This window comes from Rhinoraja longicauda, chromosome 20 (genome assembly GCF_053455715.1).
Source record: "Rhinoraja longicauda isolate Sanriku21f chromosome 20, sRhiLon1.1, whole genome shotgun sequence".
Lineage (NCBI taxonomy): Eukaryota > Metazoa > Chordata > Chondrichthyes > Rajiformes > Arhynchobatidae > Rhinoraja > Rhinoraja longicauda.
The window spans coordinates 1,882,880-1,910,853 of NC_135972.1; the positions used below are offsets into that span (position 1 = coordinate 1,882,880).

Below are 27,974 nucleotides of genomic sequence, written 5' to 3' on the forward strand. Positions count from 1 at the left end.
CAGGTAATATATAATCAAAAAAGCAAGATCCGTGATACTAGTGTAAAAAGTCCAAAGTGCACCAAAGACTCTGTCCATAAATGTTCATAGTTAATTTTGTCCAGAATCAAATCCATGCCTGAGCAAATATTTATTTGGTGTTCCGTGCTAGTCAATCTATAATTCTCCCAAATACCACAGCAGGATACTGAACTAACTGAATCAAGTAAACAAAAAGATTTACAAAGCGCTGGAGTAACTCAGCGGGTCATTTTAAGAGGCTCAGTGGTATGTAAGAGGTTTTTGGATAGGCAGCGAATGGAGGGATATGGATTATGTGCAGGCAGATGAGAGATAGTCGGCATTAGGTTCAGCACAGACATTGTGGGCCGAAGGGCCTATTCTTGCGCCCTACTGTTCTATGGGTCAGGCAGCATCCCTAGAGAACATGGGATGGGCGACGTTTTGGGTCATGAAGCCTTCTTTGGACTGCTTGTGGTACGGGGGAGAAAGCTGGAACATCCAGCTCAGTTTGAAGAAGCTTCTCGACCTGAAACATCATCTATCCTCATTCTCCAGGGATGCTGCCTGACCCATAGAACAGTAGGGCACAAGATCAGGCCCTTCGGCCCACAATGTCAGTGCCGAACATCACCCGTAGAACATAGTACAGTACAGCACAAGAACCGTTACTCCAGCATTTGTGGCTTTTTTTGTAAACCAGCATCTGCAGTTCCATGTGTCCACGTTTAGGCAATAAAATAAGTCAAGCATAACACAAGCCCTCTGCTGGTAATATGCCAGCTCTCCACACTCACAACTTTATGACCACAGTCCAAGTTATAATCTGCCCCACACATCTGTTACCCATTTTATATTCTTTAATTTCATGTGACTAGAGCATTTGGATTGCAGCCAGATGAGAGATTCCAGTAATTACAAACTCTAAACTTTGTCAGATCACTTTCCGTCGACATATTCATTTTATGGAAAAGAATGTGAGACCCTTGCCAGCCAGCCCAGTGCAGAATATATGATTCAAAACGGGCCTGTGCTCACATGGGGGGAGAGCTTGCAAGGAGGACCGCCACTGCCACCTGTCCTGTATTAGCCGCAACATCCCATATTTTGGGCTAAATTGGCTCCCCTAACACACTCTGTTAGCATACACCTAGGCCGGGACATTGTAGGCTAACGGAGTGTGAACGGAGGTTGTGTAGCAACCCGCCTCCCGGCCCGGGCAGCCGCCGTTGGTGGAGCGGGAGCACGTGGCCGCTGGCTGGGTGAGGTCACGTGGGGCGTGGGGCGGTGACGTCACCATGTCCCGTATTTGGGAGTGAGGAAGTTGGCAACCCTACTTGCACTTGCAAGGCAGAGTGTGCATTGGCTGAGTTATTTCCGCCTGACTACACTAAACAATTTAATGACCTGCTCCTGCCCAACACCGCCCCAGGCAGCTTCATAAAGACCTGGGTTTAGTCCTGGACAGACTTTTCCCACCTCTTTCCTAATTACACCTTCTTCCGAAAACCAATCACGTTTGACCCCCCCCCCTTCCCCCCTCCGTTACAAACTCATCGGTTTAAAAAGAACAAAGTTCAAAAAGAACTCAAGTTCGGTTTTAATTCAGTCTTTCCACTTTGTGTAACAAGGGGGAGGCTGTTCTATTTAAAGAAAACTCAAAGACTGCAGCGTAAGATCAACTTTTGCCTCCTGCCCTCTCCAGAACAAATCTGAATTCATGTTAGTTCTTGTCATTTAAAAAAACCTTCACTATCCGACATTTCCTTCCCGTTCAAACCACAGTGTGGTGTGCATTTCACATTCTCAGGCCAGCAACGTCTTCAACACAGCAAGAATACTGTCTACAACAGCAAACAGCTGTGACCACATGGCATGCACCACCTTCACCAGACATGCACATGGCATGCACCACCTTCACCAGACATGCACATGGCTTGCACCACCTTCACCAGACATGCACATGGCATGCACCACCTTCACCAGACATGCACATGGCATGCACCACCTTCACCAGACATGCACATGGCATGCACCACCTTCACCAGACATGCACATGGCATGCACCACCTTCACCAGACATGCACATGGCATGCACCACCTTCACCAGACATGCACATGGCATGCACCACCTTCACCAGACATACTTTAGCAGCACAGCAAACGGAAAACAGACACAACAAAAACAAAGGCTCCCAACTGCACCTTCAACAGATAAGACCATTCCACGTAGGGGCAGAATTAGGCCACTCGGCCCATCAGCTCTACTCCGCCATTACATCATGGCTGATCTATTATTCCTTCATAACCACATTCTCCTGCATTCTACTAAGTTCATGTTATAGGAGCAGGATTAGGCCATTCGACCCATCAAGTCTACCCCACCATTCAGTCATGGCTGATCTATCTCTCCCTCCTAACCCCATTCTCCTGCCTCCCCACAACCCCTGACACCTGTACTAGAAACATAGAAACATAGAAAATAGGTGCAGGTGGAGGCCATTTGGCCCTTCGAGCCAGCACCGCCATTCATTGGGATCATGGCTGATCATCCACAATCAGTAAGCCGTGCCTGCCTTCTCCCCATATCCCTTGATTCCACTAGCCCCTAGAGCTCTATTTAACTCTCTCTTAAATTCATCCAGTGACTTGGCCTCCACTGCCCTCCGTGGCAGAGAATTCCACAAATTCACAACTCTCTGGGTGAAGAAGTTCCTTCTCACCTCAGTTTTAAATGGCCTCCCCTTTATTCTAAGACTGTGGCCCCTGGTTCTGGACTCCCCCAACATCGGGAACATTTTTCCTGCATCTAGCTTGTCCAGTCCTTTTATAATTTTATATGTCTCTATAAGATCCAAAATCCTGTCAATCTGAGCCTTTAAAATATCCATGGACTCGGTGTCCACAGCCGTGTGTGGCAATGAATCCTACAGATTCACCACCCTCTGACAGGACATGCCCATCTATCTTCAGTCTACATTCCAGTTGATAATCTTCCACGTGCTTTACATAAACATACAATTACAATAGGAATAAGCAAAAAAGGGAAAGTAAACATATCTATTTTAAACTCATAACTATTTATTTAATAGCAAATCGTTGGAAACAATATTTTACAGTAAGTGCGTTTTAATGCCCAGTGACAATAATAACCCAGCCAATGATCAAGTGGAATGAAAGGGTGGCACAGTGGTGCAGCGGGCCAGCCAACAGAGACACGGGTTCGATCCCGACCTCGGGTGCTGCTTGTGCGGAGTTTGCACGTTCTCTGTGACAGCGCGGGTTTGCAGGTTGATGGGCCTCTGCAAAATGCCCCCCAGTGTGTGGGGAGTGGATGTGAAAGTGGGATAGCACAGAACTAGTGTGAACGGCTGATCGATGGTCGGTGCAGAGACGGTAGGCCGAAGGGCCTGATTCCACACTGCTCCTTCTAAAACTAAAACAGGGCCACAGTCTAAGAATAAAGAGGAGGCCATTTAAAACTGAGGTGAGAAAAAACTTTTTCATCTAGAGAGTTGTGGATTTGTGGGATTCTCTGCCACAGAAGGCAGTGGAGGCCAATTCACTGGATGCATTTAAAAGAGAGTTAGATAGAGCTCTAGGGGCTAGTGGAATCAAGGGATATGGGGAGAAGGCAGGCACGGGTTACTGATTGTGGATGATCAGCCATGATCACAATGAATGGCGGTGCTGGCTCGAAGGGCCGAATGGCCTCCTCCTGCACCTATTTTCTATGTTTCTATTATTTGACGACTAACAGGATGTGGAACAAAAACGTTGAAACTCTGTGGGAATTGGAAGAAGTAATGCAGCTGCAGACGCCCAATGTTGGACACATTTATGGCCAATACAGTCATGTCTCTCCCAGATCTTTCCAGGTACTTGTATAAACTTTCGGAAAACCTTTTAACTCGTTAGGTTAGGAATCGGCTCAGTCACCTTACACAGTAAATCGAGTTGAGATCATCAGGGATTAACTGCAAAACTAGCGTTAGTGAAACCCAAACAGGGGTTTGCTGATGACTGAAGGGCCAAGTTTAGAGTTTAGAAGGATGAGGGGGGAACCTCATTGAAACAGAGAGAATAGTGAAAGACTTACAAACTCCGTACAGACAGCACCCACAGTCGGGATGGAACCCGGGACTCCGGCGCTGCATTCGCTGTAAGGCAGCAACTCTACCGCTGCGCCACCGTGACACCCATTTATCACAAACACAAGACACAAAGGAATTCAGACTGTGATGCACAACGGCAACTCTCTGCAATTTCGTAAATACTGGTGTGTAATCCAGCAAACCATTTTCCTGCAAACTAAGTGCAGTGCAGTTCCTCAAAGTCAACAATGAACTTCATGCTGCCTTCAACGGACAAACAATCTGAGGGAAGTAGCGAATATAAAGGGGCTGCTCAAAAAGTCTTATGTCACCGCTCAAAGTTACTGCATGCAACATGGGACCGCGCAACACGGGCCATGCGTGCAACACGGGCCGCACAACACGGGCCATGCGTGCAACACGGACCATGCAACACGGACCATGCGTGCAACACGGACCATGCAACACGGGCCATGCGTGCAACACGGACCACGCAACACGGGCCATGCGTGCAACACGGGCCACGCAACACGGGCCATGTGTGCAACACGGACCGTGTGTGTTGGTCAGTGTCTGGGTGTGTGTTGGTCAGTGTGTGGGTGTGTGTGGTCAGTGTGTGGGTGTGTGTGGTCAGTGTGTGGGTGTGTGTGGTCAGTGTCTGGGTGTGTGTGGTCAGTGTCTGGGTGTGTGCTGGTCAGTGTGTGGGTGTGTGTTGGTCAGTGTCTAGGTGTGTGTTGGTGTTGGTCAGTGCCACACCACAGGCAGCCCCATGCTGGTAACCTACGTGCACACCACACTGGCAATTGGCAATGGCAATTAGGTCTCTTCCCCGGGGCGCAGCTCGGCCGCGGGGCCTTCCATCGCCGGCCGGGGCCTTCCATCGCCCGGCGCGGCTCGGCCGCTGGACTTAACATCGCCGGCGCGGTTCGGCCGTGGGACCTAACATCGCCCGGTACGGCCGCGGGACGGTTCAACGCTCGGTGCGGCTCGGCCGCGAGGATTTCCATCGCCCGGTGCGGCTCGGCCGCGGAACGGTTCAGCGCCCGGCGCGGCCGCGGGGCCTTCCATCGCCCGGCGCGGCTCGGCCGCGGGACTTAACATCGCCGGCGCGGCTCCGCCACGGGACGTTTCAGTGCCCGGTGCGGCTCGGCCGCGGGACTTAGCAGCGCCCGGTGCGGCCGCGGGGCCTTCCATCGCCCGGCGCGGCTCGGCCGCTGGACTTAACATCGCCGGCGCGGATCGGCCGCGGGACGTTTCAGTGCCCGGTGCGGCTCGGCGGCGGGGCCTTCCATCCCCTTGCGGGGGCTGTGCGTGTCAGTCGCCTCGGCAGGGGTTGAGCTGTCTGTCCGTGGGTGTGGGGGGAGGAGAGGGGAAGTTTTGTTGCCTCCATCACAGTGAGGGGGTGTTTGGAGTCACTGTGATGGATGTTTGTGTTGTGCTGTGTTTTGTGACTGCTGAAATTTCGTTCGGTATTTATACCGAATGACAATAGAGTTCTGTTATACTGTTATGCTATAAGCATAATGCTATAAGCATTCTCCCTCTCTCTCTCTCTCTCTCTCTCTCTCTCTCTCTCTCTCTCTCTCTCTCCTTCTCTTCTCTCTCTCTCTCTCTCTCTCTCTCTCTCTCTCTCCCTCCCTCCCTCCCTCCCTCCCTCCCTCCCTCCCTCCCTCCCTCCCTCCCTCTCTCTCTCTCTCTCTCTCTCTCTCTCTCTCTCTCTCTCTCTCTCTCTCTCTCTCTCTCTCTCTCTCTCTCTCTCTCTCTCTCTCTCTCTCTCTCCCCCCCCCCCCCCCCCAGTCACACCAGCTTCTCGTTTTCACCCAACAAACAGTTTACAGTGGCCTGTTTCCTTTCCCATCGTTACTATTTTGCACATCTTTCATTCATTGTTCTTTATCTCTCCACATCACCGTCTATATCTCTCGTTTCCCTTATCCCTAACTAGTCTGAAGATAGGACTCGACCCGAAACGTCACCCATTCCTTCTCTCCCGAAGGTGTGGGATCTAAGTCCCACATCAGTCTGAAGAAGGGTCTCGACCCTAAACGACACCCATTCCTTCTGTCCAGAGATGCTGCCTGTCCCGCTGAGTTACTCCAGCATTTTGTGTCTACCTTTGGTTTAAACGAGCGCCTGCAGTTCCTTCCTACACAGGGCGGGTCTCAGCAGGTTGCTGCTTGTTCTGAAGAATGCCGCGTGGAAAGATCATACATCCATTAACACTTGTGATATCACCAATCCATCAACCCGACACTTATTTCCAGCAAAAAGAATGCAAACAAGAGAGGCTGCCGTGGGGTGCAGGAGGGAACAGCAGAGGCCAAAGGTAAACACAACATGCTGGAGTAACTCAGCGGGACCGGCAGCGTCTCTGGACAGAAGGAATGGGTGTCGTTTAGGGTCGAGACCCTTCTTCAGACTGATGTGGGACTTAGATCCCACACCTGGGCCAGTTGGACAAGATACTGTGTTGATGTGCCTGTAGAAGGGTCTCGACCCGAAACGTCACCCATTCCTTCTCTCCAGAGATGCTGCCTGACCTGCTGAGTTACTCCAGCACTTTGTGTCTGAGTGGGGTTGATGTGATACTGGATCACAATCGCCACTCATCCATCCCTCACCATGACAATGCAAGTTATATACCCCCCCACCCCACCACAGCCCCACCCACCCTCAACCCCTGCCACACCCCCACCCCACACACCCCGCCTCACCCCCACCCCCCGCTTCACCCCCACCACAGCCCCACCCCCGCCTCAACCCCCACCCCCCGCTTTACCCCCACCACCAGCCCCACCCCGCCTCAACCCCCACCTCCACCCCCTGCCCCACCCTCACCCCCATCCCCACTCCACCACAGCCCACCCACCCTCAACCCCCACCTCCACCCCCTGCCCCACCCTCACCCACATCCCCGCCCCACCCCACCACAGCCCCACCCACCCTCAACCCCTGCCACACCCCCACCCCACACACCCCGCCTCACCCCCAACCCCCGCTTCACCCCCACCACCAGCCCCACCCCCGCCTCAACCCCCACCTCTTGCCCCCCCTCACCTCCCCCACCCCTCTGTGGAAGATACCAATCTCACTATGTGCCGCGTGGAGCCACAATATCGACCGGTCCTCTGGCTGCCCGAGCTACAAATCGCCTGCCTGCCTGCCTGCCTGCCCTCCCTCAATTAGTCCTCCACTCTGTGCTGGGTAAGTCAAGGTCACAACCTTTGAATCTTCCCTGCTTGCCTAAATGAAGGCCTTGTGTTGCATTATTCCCCAATGCAGGCGGTACAAGCTGCCACTCACAGATAGAAGCTTGGTGCCCTGTCTAGACAGCTAAAACCCCCCCTCTTTAGCCCAACATTGTAGGCTGCAATCAGAGTAAAGTGCAGACTCACAATTTCGGGATTAGGATGTAAAATGCAGCAATCGCACACATCAGTTCTCAGTTCCCATCAAAGTCTCCTCTCTGACTTTGTGCACGGTCCTTTATCAGGCAAATTACTGTGTGAACCTCTGCCATACCTTACTGAATATAAAAAGACTCAAATGTCAGTCGACACAAATGGCTCTGGCTTCCCAAACAAATCCAACAGCAGCCCAGGCGAGTGTTCACAACAGTTCAAAGCACGATGGGTGACAATGGAAATGCTCCAACGACAAGCACAAAAGATCCTTCAATCCTTTCCCTGGCCAGCCCTCCAGAGTAAACTTCACATATACTGACTGGGCAGCGAGGCTCAGCAGAAAGACCAGAAACAGAAACTCGCAGCAACACACACAGGTTTCAATCGAAGGTGGACACAAAATGCTGGAGTAACTCAGCGGGTCAGGCAACATCGCGGGAGAAAAGGAATGGGTGACGTTTCGGATCGAGACCCAAAACAGGTCTTGATCCGAAACGTCACCCATTTCTTCTCTCCAGAGTTACTCCAGCATTTTGTGTCTACCTTCGATTTAAATCAGCATCTGCAGTTTTTTTCCTACAAAACTCTACAGTCACAAATTCACCTCAAGGTACAAGTTAATGAAACTAGTGTAGTTTAGTTTAGGGATATAGCGTGGAAACAGGCCTTTCGGCCCACTGAGTCCACACCGACCAGTGATCCCCGCACACTAATACTACACACTAGGGATCACTTTTACATTTATTCCAAGCCAATTAACCTACAAACCTGTACGTCTTTGGAGTGTGGGAGGAAACATGAGATCTCAGAGAAAACCCACGCGGGTCATGGGGAGAACGTACAAACTCCGTACAGACAGCACCCGTAGTCAGGATTGAACCCGGGTCTCTGCTGCTGTAAGGCAGTAGGTCTACCTCTGCACCACTGTGCCGCCCTGTTATAAAGAAAGGCACAGAGTAAGTCAGCGGGTCAGGCAGCATCTGTGGAGAACATGGATAGGTGACGTTTCACAGAGTGCCGGAGTAACTCAGCAGGTCAGGCAGCATCTGTGGAGAACATGGACAGGTGATGTTTTGGGTCGAGACCCTTCTTCAGACTGATGTCAGGGGAGGGGGCGGGACTTTGTGTATGTTTAAAAGCAGAGTTTAACAGCATTATCCCGCTCTACATTACAGCTAGGACCCATCACGGCATGTTTGTTTTTGAAAGTAAAATCGAAGAAATGACACTAATTCCAAGTTCAAGTGTTTGAGGCGTTGATTGTGGCAAACACACCTGGGTATAGAAGGCCAACGTTGTCATGACAGACGTGAGACGTCAGCGGCTCCAACCCTGCCCCAGCTTATCAGCAGCAAGTAGTGACTGTGACAACCAACCCCGTCTGCCAAGTGCCTGGCTCCTATCCCCACTGCATGCTGCCACATAAACTGGGAACAAAAGCCCCACACAGCACCCCCGCTCACCCCCCCGCACACCCCCCGCTGCTGCTGATTATCACCACAGGGCCACAGATTCACCACCGCCCCCGCCCGCCCCGCCCCGCACCGCCTGATTGATGTGTCGATGGTGCTGGAGGCAGGCTGCCTGTGTACGCAGCCACACAGCATGTCAACAAGCCCAACACAAGGTAGCGCTCAGCAAACCTGCACTCACTGAAACCTGGCCCCTTCACAGTAACCGGCCCTGCACTGCCCGGCCCATCACAGACCCCCCCACACACACACTGACCCCCCCACACACACAAACCCCCCCCACACACTGACCCACCCCACACACACTGCCCCCCCCACACACTGACCCCCCCCACACACTGACCCCCCCCACACACTGACCCCCCCCACACACTGACCCCCCCCACACACTGACCCCCCCCACACACTGACCCCCCCCACACACACTGCCCCCCCCACACACTGACCCCCCCCACACACTGACCCCCCCCACACACTGACCCCCCCCACACACTGACCCCCCCCACACACTGACCCCCCCCACACACTGACCCCCCACACACACACACTGACCCCCCCACACACACTGACCCCCCCACACAGACACCCCCCCACACACACTGACCCCCCCACACACTGACCCCCCCCCACACACACAAACCCCCCCCACACACACAAACCCCCCCACACACTGACCCCACCCACACACTGACCCCCCCCACACACTGACCCCCCCCCACACACTGACCCCCCCCACACACTGACCCCCCCACACACTGACCCCCCACACACACACACTGACCCCCCCACACACACTGACCCCCCCCACACACACTGACCCCCCCACACAGACACCCCCCCACACACACTGACCCCCCCACACACTGACCCCCCCCACACACACAAACCCCCCCCACACACACAAACCCCCCCACACACTGACCCCCCCCACACACTGACCCCCCCCACACACTGACCCCCCCCACACACTGACCCCCCCCCCACACACTGACCCCCCCACACACACTGACCCCCCCACACACACTGACCCCCACACACACACACACTGACCCCCCCCACACACTGACCCCCCCCCACACACAAACCCCCCCCACACACTGACCTCCACACACACACACACTGACCCCCCCCATACACTGACCCCCCCCACACACTGACCCCTCCCACACACACTGACCCCCCCCATACACTGACCCCCCCCCACACACACTGATCCCCCCCACACTGACCCCCCCCACACACACACTGACCCCCCCCACACTGACCCCTCCCACACACAACCCCTCCCACACACACTGACCCCCCCCATACACTGACCCCCCCCCTCACACACTGACCCCCACACACACACTGACCCCCCCCACACTGACCCCCCCCACACACACTGACCCCCCCCCACACACAACAAGCAGTGGCCATTGGAATGAGACATTGTAGACCCGTCCACAATTGATTGGTCCACAATTATCACTGTTCAATCATCGGCAGAAAAGCTGGATTACTTACAAATAAACAGAACGATAACACGTTCTATTTGTTGAAACAACTCAACTTGACAAGACTGGGACAGATTATATTCATGAAAAGAAAATTCTTTGTCCTAAATATGTCTCTGAATTCTTTAAATGATGCGATTGAAACGGTTCAAACTTCTACATCAACGTGAAAATTCAACAATCACGACTCAAAATTTCCAGAAGATTTTAAATGAAATACAAACCTCTATTTTGTCGGTCTTAGCATCACCCCAGTACATTTTTTTTTCTTCGTAATCCAGAGCTAAACCATTTGGCCAGCCCAACGATGTATTCACAAGAATAACCCTGTCAGATCCATCTAAGGCAGCACGCTCTATCTTAGGATTCTCACCCCAGTCCGTCCAATACATGTACCTGTTTGGAGAACAAACACAGCACAAACTGAGCATCAGTCAACTACACACGTAGAAATATACATTGTTCACCAACACAGCTTTGCATTCTTGAACTTTAAGAGTGAACAGGGAAACTCAATGTTGTTAAAGGATTTCTGCAAAGAATATGTGTGGGAAGGAACCACAGATGCTGGTTTAAACCGAAGATAGACACAAGAAGCTGGAGTATCTCAGTGGGACAGGCAGCATCTCTGGAGAGAAGGAATGGGTGACGTTTCAGGTGGAGACCCTTCTTCAGACTGAAGTCTGAATGGAGAAATGGAGTCTGAAGAAGGGTCTCGACCAGAAATGTCATCCATTCATTCTCTCCAGAGATGCTGCCGGTCCTGCTGAGTTACTCCAGCTTTTTGTGTCTACATGCAAAGAATGTGTTCCTTGCTGTGCCTGTATATCGTTCCTGACCTTCCAACAAAGCAGTTAGAAGTAACGAGGGCCACAGCTCTTGCCTGTGACGTTCTACCTCAAATAAATCTTGAGAGCAGCTTCACTTCTTCTAAAAAGTATAGAATTTTGTCACTCAGACGTTAAATGATCTTTTCCGCCCCTAACTTTAGAACCTATTCACCTGGATCAATACTTAATTTATTTTGTTTGACTGCCACAGAAACAGACCCTTTGGCCCACTGTCCACACTGACCACTGTTCACTTCTACATGACCTCACTTTCTCATCCAAACTTTACACACCAGGGACCATTTTACTGACAAACCCACACGTTTATTCTCAAGAATGAAATTGGATTTAATGCTCCGGATTAACTTCCAACACGTCAACTTCCCCAAATAAACATCCGTAAAACGTGCAAGAAATCTTCAATGAATCTGTGGAATTCTGCAGAGGACAAGTCAATGGATATTTTTACGGTGGAGATTGACAGGTTCTTGATGGGTTAGGGTGTCAGTGGTCACGAGGAGAAGTCAGGAGAAAGCAGTTGAGAGGGAAAGACAGACCGGCCATGATTGAATGGCGAAGTAGACTTGATGGGCCGAATGGCCTAAATCTTCTCCTAGAACTTGTGAACGTGAACTCTTACCCGGACATGGGGTCGAGCACAATTGCTCTTGGTTCATCGAGATCCTCGGAGATGAGAATTTTGCGCATGGTGCCGTTTAGCCGAGTGACTTCAATGCGGTCCGTGCCAGTGTCTGTCCAGTACAGGTTTCTGGCCACCCAGTCCACTGCAATGCCATCAGGGTGGTTGATCTGAGAGGTCACCACAAACTGGCTGCTGGAACCATCCAGGTAGGACCTCCTGATGGCTCGCACCTCATCATCTGTCCAGTAGATGAAGCCCTCCACTGGGTCGTAGTCTATGGCGATGGCGTGCCGGATATCCTCCAGCTGTAGTATCACATCCGTGAAGTCGGGAGTGTCCAAGGAGATCCGCCTCAAGTCCGTCCGACGAGCCAACAACAACAACTCGGACGCACCTAGAAAATAAACACATGTTATTTTAGAAACAACATACACAAAAAGCAGGTCAGGCAGCATCTCTGGAGAGAAGGAATGGGTGACGTTTCAGTCTGAAGAAGGGTCTCGACCCGAAACGTCACCCATTCCTATTTTGGCCAACACAACTCACGGCCAACTTGGATAGGAATGTCACGGCGTTCAGTCACGGGGAAAGCAAAAGCACACTTTCTGAAGTAGGAATCAATTGTCAGTAGTGTGCTTAAAAACATCTGCTTTAAAAGGGCGGAACAGTGGTGCAGCGGGTTGAGCTGCTACCTCGCAGCCTTGGGGATCCGAGTTTGATCCTGACAGTGGGTGCTGTTTGCACGGAGTTTGCACGTTCTCCCTGTGACCGCGTGTTTTTCCCGTGTGACCGCGTGTTTTTCCCATGTGACCGCGTGTTTTTCTCCAGGCGCTCCGGTTTCCTCCCACATCCCAAAGACGTGCTGGTCTGTAGATCAATTGGCCCTCTGTAAATTGCCCCTGGTGTGTAGGGACTGGATGAGAAAGTGGAATAACCTACAACTAGTGTGTTTAGTTTAGAGATACAGCGTGGAAACAGGCCCTTCGGCCCACCGGGTCCGCGCCGACCAGTGATCCCCGCACATTAACACCATCCTACACCCACCGGGGACAATTTTTACATTTACCAAGCGAAGTAACCTACAAACCTGTCGGTCTTTGGAGTGTGGGAGGAAACCGAAGATCTCGGAGAAAACCCACGCAGGTCACGGGGAGAACGTACAAATTCCGTACAGACAGCACCCCCCGTGGTCGGGAGTGAACCCAGGTCTCCGGCGCTGCATTCACTGTAAGGCAGCAACTCTACCGCTGCGCCACCGTGAATGGGTGATCGATGGTTAGCATGGGCTCAGTGGGCCGAAGGGCCTGTTTCCATGTTACATTCTAAACTAAACCAACTCTAATCGAAATGTTGCCAGTCCATGTTCTCGAGAGAGAGAGAGAGAGAGAGAGAGAGAAGCCGCCAGACCACAGAGCACAGGAACAGGCCCTCTGGTCCACAATCTCTGTGCCAAACATGATGCTTATCTGCCTGCACATAATCCATATCTCCCTTCCCTGCTGATCTATGTGCTTATCCAAATGTCTCTGAAATGCCATTATTACATCTGCTGCCACCACCACCCACCTGGTGATGTGTACAAGGCACCCACCACCACCACCCACCTGGTGATGTGTACCAGGCACCCACCACCCTCTGTACCCACCACCTGCCCTGCTCGTCATGGCTGTCTCCCCCATCTACGCCCCACCACCACCACCCACCTGGTGATGTGTACAAGGCACCCACCACCACCACCCACCTGGTGATGTGTACAAGGCACCCACCACCACCACCCACCTGGTGATGTGTACCAGGCACCCACCACCACCGTGAGAAGTAGGTCATGGCTGTCTCCCCCATCTACGCCGAGTTTCTCCAGAACTTGGAGTTCTTTTAAAAAATAAAACTCTCCCCTGTTTCAAGCTCTTGATTTAAATTGCTGATAAAATCTTTTAACCACAAAGGACTTAACAACAGTGGGTGAAGTAATCTGGCGTGAACAGCCAAGAGCGTCCGACAATTCAGCTTCTTGCCCCGACTCTCCGCCTTGCTACAGTTTTATTGCTGTGATGGATGGCAAAAGCACAAGTAATGGTGTGAAAGGCCATTAACTGAGCCAGCCTGAGCTCTGGGCACCATCACGGGTCATTTACACCCACCTCATCAACTTCACCTAATGGCATTAGAAGCATGAGAAATTATTTTACCCGTGTTTCAATGCTGCTCTGAGCTAACCTACTGCAGTTCCATGGCAACACATGGCTGCGTACTTACTGTGTCATTAAAAAGTGTCTTGGAAACTGAATTACAAGTTGGTTTAGGTTTATTATTGTTTATTATCAACATCCAGGTTCAAGAATAGCTTCTTCCCAGCAACCACCGTTCTCTTTAATGTGTAAGGGAAAAACTGCAGATGCTGGATTAAATCGAAGGTAGACACAAAATGCTGGAGTAACTCAGCGGGTCAGGCAGCATCTCTGGAGAGAAGGAATGGGTGACGTTTCGGGTCGAGACCCTTCTTCAGACTGACATCAGTCTGATATCCTCCCCTGACATCAATCAGAAGAAGGGTCTCGACCCGAAACGTCACCCATTCCTTCTCTCCAGAGATGCTGCCTGACACGTTGAGTTACTCCAGCATTTTGTGTCTACCACCGTTCTCTTTAACCCGACTGACACCAACTAAACTAGGAACCACAAACTACCGTGGTTGCACTCAGGACTGGACCTTTATACACTAATATTGGGGGTTTTAACTTACTGAACTTTTTCTGTTTAAGTTATCTCTAAGCACTGTGTTTACAGACCTGTTGTGCTGTTGCAAGTAAGAATTTCATTATTCAGTTATTGGTACATGCATGCGATGAAAGAATGGGTCATCTGGGCTTGTATTCACTGGAATTTAGAAGAATGAGAGGGGATCTTATAGAAACATATACAATTCTTAAAAGATTGGACAGGCTCGATGCAGGAAAAAAATTCCCGATGTTGGGGGAGTCCAGAACCAGGGGGTCACAGTTTAAGAATAAGGGGTAGACCATTTAGGACTGAGATGAGGAAAAACCTTTTCACCCAGAGAATTTGAATCTGTGGAATTTTCTGCCACAGAAGGCAGTGGAGGCCAATTCACTGGATGTTTTCAAGAGAGAGTTAGATATAGCGCTTAGACCTAATGGAATCAAGGGATATGGGGAGAAAGCAGGAACGGGGTACTGATTTTGGATGATCAGCCATGGTCATATTGAATGGCGGTGCTAGCTCGAATGGCCTACTCCTGCACCTATTTTCTGTTCCTAAGCACTCTTGATGTGTACTGAGGAATAGTGAATACCTTTGTGTTGAATGCTGTCCAAACAGATCAGATATACTATATATAAATACAATCAAGTCAAATTCAAGTCCAACAGATATGGTAAAGGGGAAGATACAGAGTGCAGAATATAGTTCTCAGCATTGTAGCGCACCAGTTCCAGTGACAAAGTCTGATGTCTACAATGAGGCAGAGGTGAATCGGTCAGTGCCTGAGCTTATGGAAGGGCCGTTGAGAAGCTGATAACAGTGGGGAAGAGGCTGTTCCTGAGTCTGGTTGAAAGTAACAAAAGTCTAGAAACAGGAATGGATGGAATTAAATGTTCATCTTATAGGTTACAGCAGAATACTATGTGAAGCAATTTTAAATCTAGAAAAAATATTGGCGGTTTTGCTATTATATAATCCTGTTGCAGATTTCTTGGGTTTGTTGAAGAATATGCTCCTGATATTGCTATCTCTGAAATGAGCCTTTAATTTTCATGCTGATTAATGGATTCTCCATTACAGACACAATTTGGCATCATTACCACTCTAATCCTTGCTCCTGGGACAAGGCCAATTGGTGCTGTCATTATCGCAAGCTGTGCAGATTGGACATGGGCTTTATCAAGGGATAATTCAGCCTCAGCTTTTAGCAAAGAGTTCCACTTGCCTACAAAAGGCTTGCAAGTGACAGGGTAATGTTAACAACATACACGGCAGTGCAGCATTTACACTAAACAATCACCACTCTCTCTTTCCCTCCCCTGAATTTCTATGCTCATCAGTAGGTACTGATGTAGGGCGGCATGGCACGGTGGTGCAGCGGTAGAGTTGCTGCCTTACAGAGCCTGTAGCGCCAGAGACCCGGGTTCCATCCCGACTACAGGTGCTGCCTGTACGGAGTTTGTACGTTCTCTCCGTAACCTTCCTCTGAGATCTTCGGTTTCCTCCCACACTCCAAAGAAGTACAGGTTTGTAGGTTAATTTGCTTGGTATAAGTGTAAATTGTTCCTAGTGTGTGTAGGATAGTATTCATGTGCGGGAATCACCGGTCAGTGCAGACTCGGTGGGCCAAAGGCCCTGTGTCCACGCTGTTTCTCTAAACTAAGCTAAATTTCACTAGAAGCTTGGATCAGGGGGGTATCAGCTGCAGGGAGAGGGAGAGGTTGGACAGACTTGGGATGTTTTCTCTGGAATGCTGGAGGTTGAGTAGACGTATGTAAAATGATGAGAGGCGTAGAGAGGGTAGACACTCAGAACCTGTTCACCACGGTGGAAATGTCAAACACCAGATTGCACAGCTTCTAGGTGAGAGGGGGAAGTTTAAAACAGATATGTGGGCTAACTTTGTTTTACACACAGAGGGTGGTGGGTGCAAGGAACATGCTGCCAGGCGTGGTGGTGTAGGCAGACACGGTAGTGATGCTTTAGAGACTTTTAGATAAGCACATGAATATGCAGAGAATGGAGTGATGTGGATTATGTGCAGGCAGATATGGGTTGGTCTTGGCATCACGGTCGGCACAGATATTGGGCCTGTTCCTGTGCTGCTCTATGTTATATACACAGTCAGCGTGAAACATTGGGAGGTTTTGTGCGTTATTTGGAGAGCGTGAAGCAGCCTCTGTATCATCAACATAACCGTACACATCGGGTCTCCCCTCAACCTAGGGTGGCATGGTGGCGCAGCGGTAGAGTTGCTGCCTTACAGCGTTTGCAGCGCCGGAGACCCGGGTTCCATCCCGATGACAGGTGCTATCTGTATGTTCTCCCCGTGACCTGCGTGGGTTTTCTCCGAGATCTTTGGTTTCCTCTCGAACGCGAAAGATGTACAGGTTTGTAGGTTAATTGGCTTGGTAAATGTAAAAATAGTCCCTAGTGGGTATAGGATAGTGTTAATGTGCGGGGATCGCTGGTCGGCGCGGACCCAGTGGGCCGAAAGGGCCTGTTTCCGCGCTGTATCTCTAAACTAAACTAAACCTCCGCTGTCCACCGTAAACAGACGAGCCCTTTACTCCATGTATGTTCCCCTCCAGTTGTATCTTCCCTCCTCCACATTCACAGCTCTGCTGAGGGCTTTTTTGTCTCTTTAGCTTCTGGCCTGATGAGCAACAATGAAGGGCAGGAACACAATCTAGCGTGGAACACAATCTAGCGTGGAACACAATCTAGCGTGGAACACAATCTAGCGTGGAACACAATCTAGCGTGGAACACAATCTAGCGTGGAACACAATCTAGCGTGGAACACAATCTAGCGTGGAACACAATCTTGCGTGGAACACAGAGTCCTCGAGTAACTCAGCGGGTCGGGTAGCATCTGTGAAGGACAAGGACAGGGAATGTTTGGGGTCGGGACCCTTCCTCAGATTCACTCTTTCCATCGGGATGAAGGCACAGGAGCCTGAAAACCGTGACCTGCAGGTTCAGGAACAGCTTCTTCCCAACAACCATCGGGCTCTGGAACACTGCACAAACAATAACCATGGACTGTCTTGGTTGCACTCAAGATTTGGGGCTTTTTGGACTAATATTGGGGTTTTTAATTTATGGAATTTCTCATTTATTGTGCTATCTATGAGCATGGTGTTAACAGGTCTACTATGCTGCTGAAAGTAAGAGTTTCATTTTTCTGTTTCGGTATGTATGGCAATGAAACACTCTTGAAAAGTTAGTGCATAAGTTCTAGGAGCAGAAGACCATTCGGCCCATCAAGTCTACTCTGCCATTCAATCGTGGCTGGTCTATCTCTCCTTCTCAACCCCATTCTCCTGCCTTCTCCCCATAACCCCTGACAACCGCACTAATCAACAATCTGTCAATCTCTGCCTTAAAAATACCCACTGACTTGGCCTCTACAGCCGTCTGTGGCAATGAATTCCACAGATTCACCACCCTCTGACTAAAGAAATCCCTCCTCATCTCCTTTCTGAAAGTACGTCCTTTCATTCTGCGGCTCTGCCCTCTGGTCCTAGACTCTCCCACTAGTGGAAACATCCTCTCCACATCCACTCTGTCCAGGCCTTTCACAAGTCCACTATCCAGTCCTAGTTACCAGGAGATTTTACTTTATTGTTGAAATGGATTGCTGAAAAATCAAAGCTGTCTCCAGATGCACTCCTGCCTGGGAAACACAAGGATCATTGCTAAAGCAGGTCATCTTTCTCTATTGCCCTTGACTTTGCAGGGAAGGGGGGGAGGTGGCAACTATTTTTGCCGACACACAGAGCCTCCAGTGCTGAATGTTTCTATTTATCCGCTGTGTTTCACAGCTGAGGTGTAAATAGTGAGCTCACCCTGTATCTATGGTTGATGTCAGTCTCCATTAGTGACATCTCAGCCAGGCAGTAGAGGCATGCTCTATACATGACCAAACATGCACTCCCATTAATTTCAGAACAGTGCAGAAGGGGAACAGTTACGGTGCAGATGAATGAAGAATTGTTCTGCTGGAAGTCACCGGGTCAGGAAACAAAAGGCACTTTTCTCCCATTGCGGGCCGGACTGGGAGAGGAGAATGCAGCGCTGGTAAATCCAGACTGTTCACAGCTACACGTTTTCACAGTGACCGCGACTTGCCCTGGGTTAACTAGCCTCACCTTCCACTGCAAGCATCAGCGTAGAATTAGACACAGCACAGGGCCCTTCGACCCATCAACAACATGCTGACCTTGTTGCCCAACTGCATCAATCCCATTCACCTGTATCCTTCCAAGCCTTGCCAATCGACCCGTCTCTGCCACAATGGTCTTGTCTCATTTCATCGCTTCTCTGGTAGTGCAATTCAGCTTTCAATCACGGTGTTAAATAAAATAAACGTGACCTTCTGGTCTACTTAAACACTCATTCCTCTCACCTTTAAGGTATGGCCTCTTGCATTTGATACACCGACGGCAGGATAAGGATTTTGACCATTTAACATAGAACAGTACAACACTGAAATAGGCCCTTTGGCCCACAATGTCTGCACTGAATATAATGCTATTTAAACTAATCTTGTCTGCCTGCACATTATCCACACCCCTCTATTCCCTGCACATCCATTATTGATCAGGTGACAGGCAAACAAAGACTTCTCACTGCATCGCAGTACACGTAACGATAATAAACCTAAACCTAGGCGAATACACCCATCCTGCACTCAGATTTTACACCCAAAACAATGCATGAATACGGATCATCGAGAGATACTACACACTGGCTCTGTGGTAGAGCTGCTGCCTTACAGCGCCTGCAGCACCAGACACGGGTTCCATCCCCACTACGGGTGCTGTCTGTACGGTTCCATCCCCACTACGGGTGCTGTCAGTACGGTTCCATCCCCACTATGGATGCTGTCAGTACGGTTCCATCCCCACTACGGGTGCTGTCAGTACGGTTCCATCCCCACTATGGATGCAGTCTGTACGGTTCCATCCCCACTATGGGAGCTGTCTGTACGGTTCCATCCCCACTACGGGTGCTGTCTGTATGGTTCCATCCCCACTATGGATGCAGTCTGTACGGTTCCATCCCTACTATGGGAGCTGTCTGTACGGAGTTTGTACATTCTCCCCGTAGGATTTTTCAGAGAACTTTGGTTTCCTACCACACTCCAAAGACGTGCGGGTTTGTAGGTTAATTGCCTTGGTATAAATGTAAATTGTCCCTAGTGTGTGTAGCATAGTGTTAATGTGCTGGGTTCGCTGGTCGGTGTGGACTCGGTGGGCCGAAGGGCCTATTTCCACTCTGTATATCTAAACTAAACTAAACATTTGGAATATCAAGCTATGTCATTTTGTTGGGGGGGGGGGGGGGATGTGGAAATTTATCAACATCACCTTGGTTCAATGACAATTACCCTTGCCAGTCAAACCAGGATTTCTGGCTGATTTGATGGTTGATTGATTGAGCACTGTATAAAATATATATTTTTTAGTATTGTCAAAAATAGAGGTATAGTTTGGGTTTTCCAACTTTGCTGTAAAGTTCACGTTCATAAGTTATAGGAGTAGAATTATGCCACTCGGCCCATCGAGTCTACCCCGCCATTCAATCATGGCTGATCACGGTGGTGCAGCGGTAGAGTTGCTGCCTTACAGCGAATGCAGCGCCGGAGACCCGGGTTCCATCCCGACTGCGGGCGCCGTCTGTACGGAGTTTGTACGTTCTCCCTGTGACCTGCATGGGTTTCCTCAGAGATCTTCGGTTTCCTCCCACACCCGTACAGGTTTGTAGGTTAATTGGCTTGGTATAAGTGTAAATTGTCCCTAGTGTGTGTAGGATAGTGTTAGTGTGCGGGGATCGCTGGTCGATGTGGACTCGGTGATTCTGTACTGTATCTGTAAACCAAACTAAACTACTTCCCAGCACCATCAGGCTCTTGAGCCCTGCACAACTCCACCTCGACAAGATGCTGCCTGACCCGCTGAGTTACTCCAGCACTCTGTGAAACGTCATCTATCCATGTTCTCCACAGATGCTGCCTGACCCGCTGAGTGCTTTTCCTCCAAGCATATTCCCAAACTTGTGCCTCGGTTGGATCATACGTTCATAAGTTCTCGGAGCAGAATGGGGCCATTCAGCCCATCCAGTCTACTCCGCCATCCTCTACGTGACCCTCGCCATACGTGTGCGTTTACATACCATCTTTGCACTTTGCTCCATCTTCCAGCAGCTGCACCCCGGTTGGACAAGCGCAATGGAAAAACGGTCTGACTGGAGACATCAGGCACAAGTGTGAGCAGCCGCCATTGTTGGTTCCACACGGGTTTGGTGCTGGTCGGAGAAGCAAACAGGTACCAATGTCAATACCTTACATTTCAACTTTACACCCAAGCAGTTCTGACTGCTAGGACACCATCACCCAATTGTACATCAGACTTCACCTATATTTTGAGTTTACACACATTTGTACAGCAGCGTAGTGATGGGTTACAGGACAAGCTTGAAAGGGTTGAGAAAAGATTTACGAGGATGTTGCCAGGACTAGAGGGAGCCTTGGTATAAATGTAAATTGTCCCTAGTGGGTGTAGGATAGTGATAATGTGCGGGGATCGCTGGTCGGCATGGACTCGGTGGGTCGAAAGGGCCTGTTTCCGCGCTGTATCTCTGAACTAAATGATCATATTGAATGGCGGTGCTGGCTGACTCCTGCGCCTATTTTCTATGTTTGGATGTAATCAAAGTTGTACAGCTTTGTAAAGGGCCGCACACATACCGTGGGGCTGCCTCTGCTGGTTGAAGACGTGAATGTCCATGGGCGAGAAGATATTGGTGTGCACCTCGCGCCGATGTTCCCCCGTGTATTTATTGCACGCGTGGATCGAGTGCGTGTTCCAGTCCGTCCAGTACAACGTGTCGCCAAACAACGTCAAAGCAAAAGGGTGTGGCAGCGACCCATCAACCACCACTTGCCTGACGAGACAAAATACAGAATCAATCACGGGTTTTAAATGAAAATATATTAAGAGATCTGCCGGCCAAATAGATCTTTTGCATAACAGCTTTCAGCAATTGCCGTACTGCAATTAAATGTGTCGCAACTTCAAAAGGACAAAGATAAAAATATACTTAAAAACAGATTCCGCGGCCTGCAAATTAAAAGCCGTCTCTGCAGCTGCAAATCCTCATGTACAGATGTGTACGCTCTTCAGCTAATCGCAAAGCCCCCCGATCTTCAGTCCGCAGTGTCCTGAAGGCCAGTGAGATTGCTGATCCAATACTAAATTACACAGGGTGGTGGCATGGGTGTCAGGATGCGATACAGCGTGGAAACTGACCCTTCAGCCCATCTTGCCCATGCCAACCCACATGCCCCATCTAAACTAGTCCCACCTGCCTGCAATCGGCCTATATACCTCTAAACTTACCGTACACATGTAAATGTCTAAATGTTTCTTAAATGTTGTGACTTCATTCTCTAAATTTCATTATTGGAGTTTGGAGATACAGTGTGGAAACAGGCCCTTCGGCCCACTGAGTCCATGCTGACCATTAATCGTCCATTCACACTGTCAAGAGTGTTTAATTGTCATATATACCAAAATAATTGATATTTTTACTTGCAGCAGCACAGCAGATATGTAAACACGATAATAAACAAAGATGTTCAGTATATAAAAACAAATAAGCAATTAAAATGCAAAGACTAGGGGCGGCACGGTGGCGCAGCGGTAGAATTGCTGCCTTACAGCGAATGCAGCGCCGGAGACCCGGGTTCCATCCCGACTACGGGTGCTGCTGTACGGAGTTTGTACGTTCTCCCCGTGACCTGCGTGGGTTTTTTCCGAGATCTTCTGTTTCTTCCCACACTCCAAAGTCGTGCAGGTTTGCAGGTTAATTGGCTTGGTAAATGTAAATTAGTGTCTAGTGGGTGTAGGATAGTGTTAGTGTGCGGGGATCGCTGGTCGGCGCGGACCCGGTGGGCTGAAAGGGCCTGTTTCCGCGCTGTATCTCTAAACTAAACTAGTGCTATGGTATCCCACTTTTGCATCCATTCCTTACACACTAGCGGCAATTTACAGAGGGCCAATTAACTTACAAACCTGCACGTCTTTGTGATGTTGGGGGTAACCAGAGCACCCGGAGGAAACCCACACGGTCACGGGGAGAACGTGTAAACTCCACACAGACAGCCCTCGAGATCAGGATCAAACCCGTGTCTCTGGAGTTGTGAGGCAGCAGCTTTACCCGCTGCACCACCCTGCCACCTTGTCCATTGTGCAAACATTTGTGCAGGAGGGAGGGGGAGAGAGAGGGAGGGAGGGGGAGAGAGAGGGAGGGAGGGGGAGAGAGAGGGAGGGAGGGGGAGAGAGAGGGAGGGTGGGGGAGAGAGAGGGAGGGGGAGAGAGAGGGAGGGGGAGAGAGAGGGAGGGAAGCGGAGAGAGGGAGGGAGGGGGAGAGAGGGAGGGAGGGGGAGAGAGGGAGGGAGGGGGAGAGAGGGAGGGAGGGGGAGAGAGGGAGGGGGGGAGAGAGAGGGAGGGAAGGGGAGAGGGGGAGGGAGGGAGGGGGAGAGAGGGGGGAAGGAGGGCGAGAGAGGAGGGAGGGAGGGCGAGAGAGCAAGGAGGGAGGGAGGGCGAGAGAGGAGGGAGGGAGAGCGAGAGAGGGGGGGCGGGAAGGCGAGAGAGGGGGAGGGAGGGTGAGAGAGGGGGGAGGGAGGGAGGGCGAGAGAGGGAGGAGGGAGGGAGGGCGAGAGAGGGGGAGGGAGGGAGGGCGAGAGAGGGAGGGAGGGAGGGCGAGAGAGGGGGGGAGGGAAACATCAAATGAAAGAAAACGATTTTCAACAGGTAGAAAGATTAACTCAGGAAATACTTTCAATAGGAGGGAGCAAAGAAAACCACACAGCCCTGAATTACTGAGAACACAGGAACATGAAAAGGGAAATGATTTTCTCTGACGTCCAGCGGAGGTACAGCATAACTGTTCAATACTCAGCACATTGTAAGTTCAGACACATTATTAGGTGAAATGCCAAAGCTTGAGAGAGCTGTGTGGGGCACTGACATACTTGGCAGAAACCAATTCAAAATGCAAATACAGAGGCCGTTAGAGGTTCCCCCATCTCCCCTCAAACATGCAGAATGCAGCGCACAGCGGTAGAGTTACCGCCTCACAGCGCCAGAGATCCGGGTTTGATCCTGATCGTCGGAACTGTCTGAGTGGAGTTTGCACGTTCTCTCTGTGACCACTCCGGTTTCCTCCCACATACCAAAGTCGTGTGGGTTTGTGGGTTAATTAACCCTCTGTAAACTGCCTCTCGTGTGTGAGAAAGTGGGATAACATAGAACCGACGTGAGCGGTGATCGCTGGTCGGCGTGGACTCAGTGAGCTGAAAGGCCTGTTGCCGAACTGTATCATTCATTTAATCAATTAGAGATTAAAGCACATTTGACCAGAGGCACAGTCAATGTGGTGCGTAAGAGGTGGAAAAACATGATTTAATTTGCAAATAGAAAGTAGCAGATTGTTGCTGCTTCGTTACATATTAGTAAACTGAGGGTGGATTCAGACAGGCTGTGGAAAGGATATTTCAGGCAAGAACAATTACATTTCATACTTCCACATTACGTCCCTGTGCTCAATCCCAAAGCAGACATTTTGTCTGCAAGATACCATCTTTACAGAACATTTAGGAAACTGCGGAAGAATTCACCGTTATCATATCGCTATCACCAGAATCATGTTATTGTGTAACCCAAATAGCCAGAGGCATCGTGCTTAACCATTCAGTACGTGGATGAAGAGTGGGGGGTGGAGAGGCCACATCAACGCGTGTGTGTGTGAGTGAGTGTGAGAGTGTCTGTGTGAGTGTGTCTGTACCTGAGTCGGTGTGAGTGTGTCCATGTGAGTATGCGTGTGTGTGTCTGTGCGTGTGCGAGTGTGCGCACGTGCGAGTGTGTGTGTCTGTGTTTGTGTGAGTGTCTGTGTGCATGTGTGAGTGTGTGTGTGTGTGTGTCTGTGTGCATGTGTGAGTGTGTGTGTGTCTGTGTGCATGTGTGCGTGAGTGCGTGCGTGTGCGAGTGCGTGGGCGCGCGCGTGTGCGAGTGCGTGTGAGTGTGCGAGTGCGTGCATGTGAGTATGTGCGTGTGTGAGTGCGTGTGCATGTGAGTGCGTGCGTGCGTGTGTGACACCATCCCTGTGTGCAGCTAGTGGAGTAAGTACTCCAGGTCCAGCAAAGGGCCTCCTTGCCTCATTTGTAAACACTGATGGCAGACTGTGCTGCTTTAAACCTTAAAAGAGTGGTTTAGTTGAGAGATACAGCGCAGACGCACGCCTATCGTCCCACCGAGTCCGCGCCGACCAGCGATCCCCACACACTCGCACCGAGTCCACGCCGACCAGCGATCCCCACACACTCGCACTATCCTACACACTGGGGACAATTTACAAATTTTACCCAAGCCAATTATCCTACAAACCTGCACGTCTCTGGAGTGTGGGAGGAACCCGGAGCACCAGGAGAAAGCCCACACTGTCACGGGGAGAACGTACAAACACTGTACAGACAGCACCCGTAGTCAGGAACATGTTTCCTGCCTCTAACGTGTCCAACCCCTTAATAATCTTATACGTTTCGATAAGATCCCCTCTCATCCTAAATTCCAGTGTGTACAAGCCAGTGCATACAGGTCCTTCAGCCCAACTTCCCACAACGGCAACATGTCCCACCTACACTAGTCCCACCTGCCTGTGTTTGGTCCAGGTTAGGCAGCATCTGTGGAGGACATGGATAGGTGATGTTTCACGTTGGGACCCTTCTTTGGACTGATTGTGTGTGGGGGGTGGGGGCGGTAGGAGGGGGGAGGGTTGGTGGGGAGAAAGCTGGAAGAGAGGAGAGGCAGAACAAAGCCTGGAAAGGAATAGGTGGAAGGTAGACACAAAAAGCTGGAGTAACTCAGCGAGCCAAAACATTATGCCCACCTGCCTAATGTGCTGTTGGTCCTCCGTGTGCAGCCCCATACGCAGCAGGGTGCGATGCACTGTGTATTGTGACACATTCCTCCCGTGACCACCATTAACATTTTCTGTGACTTGTGCCACAGTCGACCTTCTGTGGGTTCGGACCAGACAGGATAGCCTTCGTTGCCCTCGCGCATCGATGAGCCTTGGGCGCCCAACACCCTGCCTGTCGCCGGTTTGTGGTTTGTCCCTCCTCGGACCACTGTCGGTAGGTACTCACCACTGCTGACCAGGAGCACCCCACAAGCCTTGCCATTTCAGAGATGCTCTGACCCAGTCGTCTGGCCATAACAATTTGGCCCTTGTCAAAGTCGCTCAGGTCTTTACTCCTGCCCATTTCTCCTGCATCCAACACATCAACTTCAAGAACTGACTGTTCACTTGCTGCCTAATATATCCCACCCCTTGACAGGTGCCATTGTAACAAGATAATCAATGTCATTCACTTCGCCTGTCGGTGGTCATAATGTTTTGGCTGATCAGTGTATGCCTCTCATAATTTTATAAACTGCTAGCCAGTCTCCCCGAAACCTCCTGCATGCCAGAGAAAACAATGAAAGGGTGAACAACCTCTCTCTCTGTATCTAATAGCCCTAAATCCAGGCATCGTTCAGGTGAAATTGAACGCTATGTTTACCTACAGTAATGACTCCTCATGGAGCCTTTGGTCTTTAACCTCTGCTGCCAATGTGGTCTCTATTTTCACAATCCAAGTCCATCTCCTCAATGCACCTGGCACTAATCTATTTGACACCCCACTGCCTTATTGACTGTACAAAGGTTTCCGAGGCCTTCTGGCATTTTTGTTCAATGTTAACAATATCCCTCAAAGAAATTTAGTTCCTTGAATTCGGGAAAAAGGAAAAGATGCTGTCGGGTTTTCTAAATGCTCTAAAGTTGCTGTAGGTAGACAAAAAATGCTGGAGTAACTCAGCGGGTCAGGCAGCATCTCGGGAGAGAAGGAATGGGTGATGTTTCGGGTCGAGACCCTTCTTCAGACTCTGAAGTCTGAATTCAGAATTCCGAAGAAGGGTCTCGACCCGAAAAATCACCCATTCCTACTCTCCCGAGATGCTGCCTGACCCGCTGAGTTACTCCAGCATTTTGTGTCTACCTTCGATTTATACCAGCGTCTGTAGTTTTCCCCCTGCTAAAGTCGCTGTAGGCCCACATAAACCAAGACTGCAGTACACAGAGCCAAGCCCAGTGCAGGCCATTTTGATGGACACAATGCAGTGACATTTGGCAAATAATCATGAACGCAGTGGATGAGTGAGGCATATTGCCTAGACCTGCTACAACGCTGCTTATTCACAATGGCCTCCTCTGGGGAGAAGCAGACAATCTGGCTGCAGCAGCTCGCTTCCTAACTTATTAATAAGGGCCGTCACTTCAGGGAACGACCTGAAATATAATTGATAAGCTGCCTGAACTAAAGCACATCATCTGCTCGGAGCACTGGTGACAGGAGACGGCCGTGAGTTTGACTGGTAGAGCCTTGAGGTGTCAGAGAGCGATGTCGCACTCACTAAAGCCCTCTGCAAAACCCATCTGCACACTGCACTCTGGTCAAAGCACAGCTCCCAATTTGCACAAAGGAACATCTACAAAACAGATGCAACATTTGCAACTTACTCCAATGAAAGAGTCAATGAAAGATGCACGGAGCCATAGCGCAAGGAAAACATACCCAACATACTAATCCCACATGGCATCTGATGCATGGAGTTCAGACACACTCCCCTCCAACAGTGCGAGCCTGGCGCCATGCGGAACAGGGCTCTGCCCAAGCCGGCTGCCTGCCCCTTCTCCGGGGTTACGTCCGCGCCCGGGTGGTGTTAGAGAGGGGCCACGCGCTGTCCACGGGCACCCTGGGGGATTTGTGGGACCACTGGGCGTTGAATGCAAGGTAGTTGTATAATGGTTTATCAATGGCTTGTATTGTGGTGGTGGGCTCTGTTTTGGTTTTATTGTATTGTATATATTATTTTAATATTTGAATAAATATTTTTGATTTTAAAAACAAAACACTATGCAAACCTATCTCAACTAACGCAGGTCAGTAAATGGAAGGTTTAAACCAAACATGTTCTAGAACGAGTGCCGAATCTCCTGGCAATACGGTGATGGGAAGGCAATGGTGCTCCCCCAGCAACGAGGAATCATTGCACAGACTAGACTGCCTTCACTCACAACAGAAATGCTATTGAATCACTGCAGGAGTACAGTGCAGAGCAAATGACTGGTTGCAGCCCGGCCTGGTTCAGCAACTCAAACATGAGGGACAAAGGAGATGGCAGAGTACTGGACACTGCCTGGT

At 50.3% G+C, this 27,974-nt stretch overlaps 1 protein-coding gene across 2 annotated transcripts in view; it reads right to left on the bottom strand.

The window, feature by feature from the left end:
* The window catches only part of lrp6 (low density lipoprotein receptor-related protein 6), a 130,709-nt gene that overhangs the window by 42,997 nt on the left and 59,738 nt on the right, over positions 1–27,974 (bottom strand). For both annotated transcript variants that reach the window (XM_078416729.1, XM_078416728.1), the window contains exons 4-7: positions 21,414–21,610; positions 20,840–20,971; positions 11,937–12,333; positions 10,691–10,862 (exon numbers count right to left, since the gene is read on the bottom strand). In XM_078416729.1, the coding sequence (XP_078272855.1) occupies positions 10,691–10,862; positions 11,937–12,333; positions 20,840–20,971; positions 21,414–21,610 (898 nt within the window). The remainder of the gene's footprint in view (positions 1–10,690; positions 10,863–11,936; positions 12,334–20,839; positions 20,972–21,413; positions 21,611–27,974) is intronic.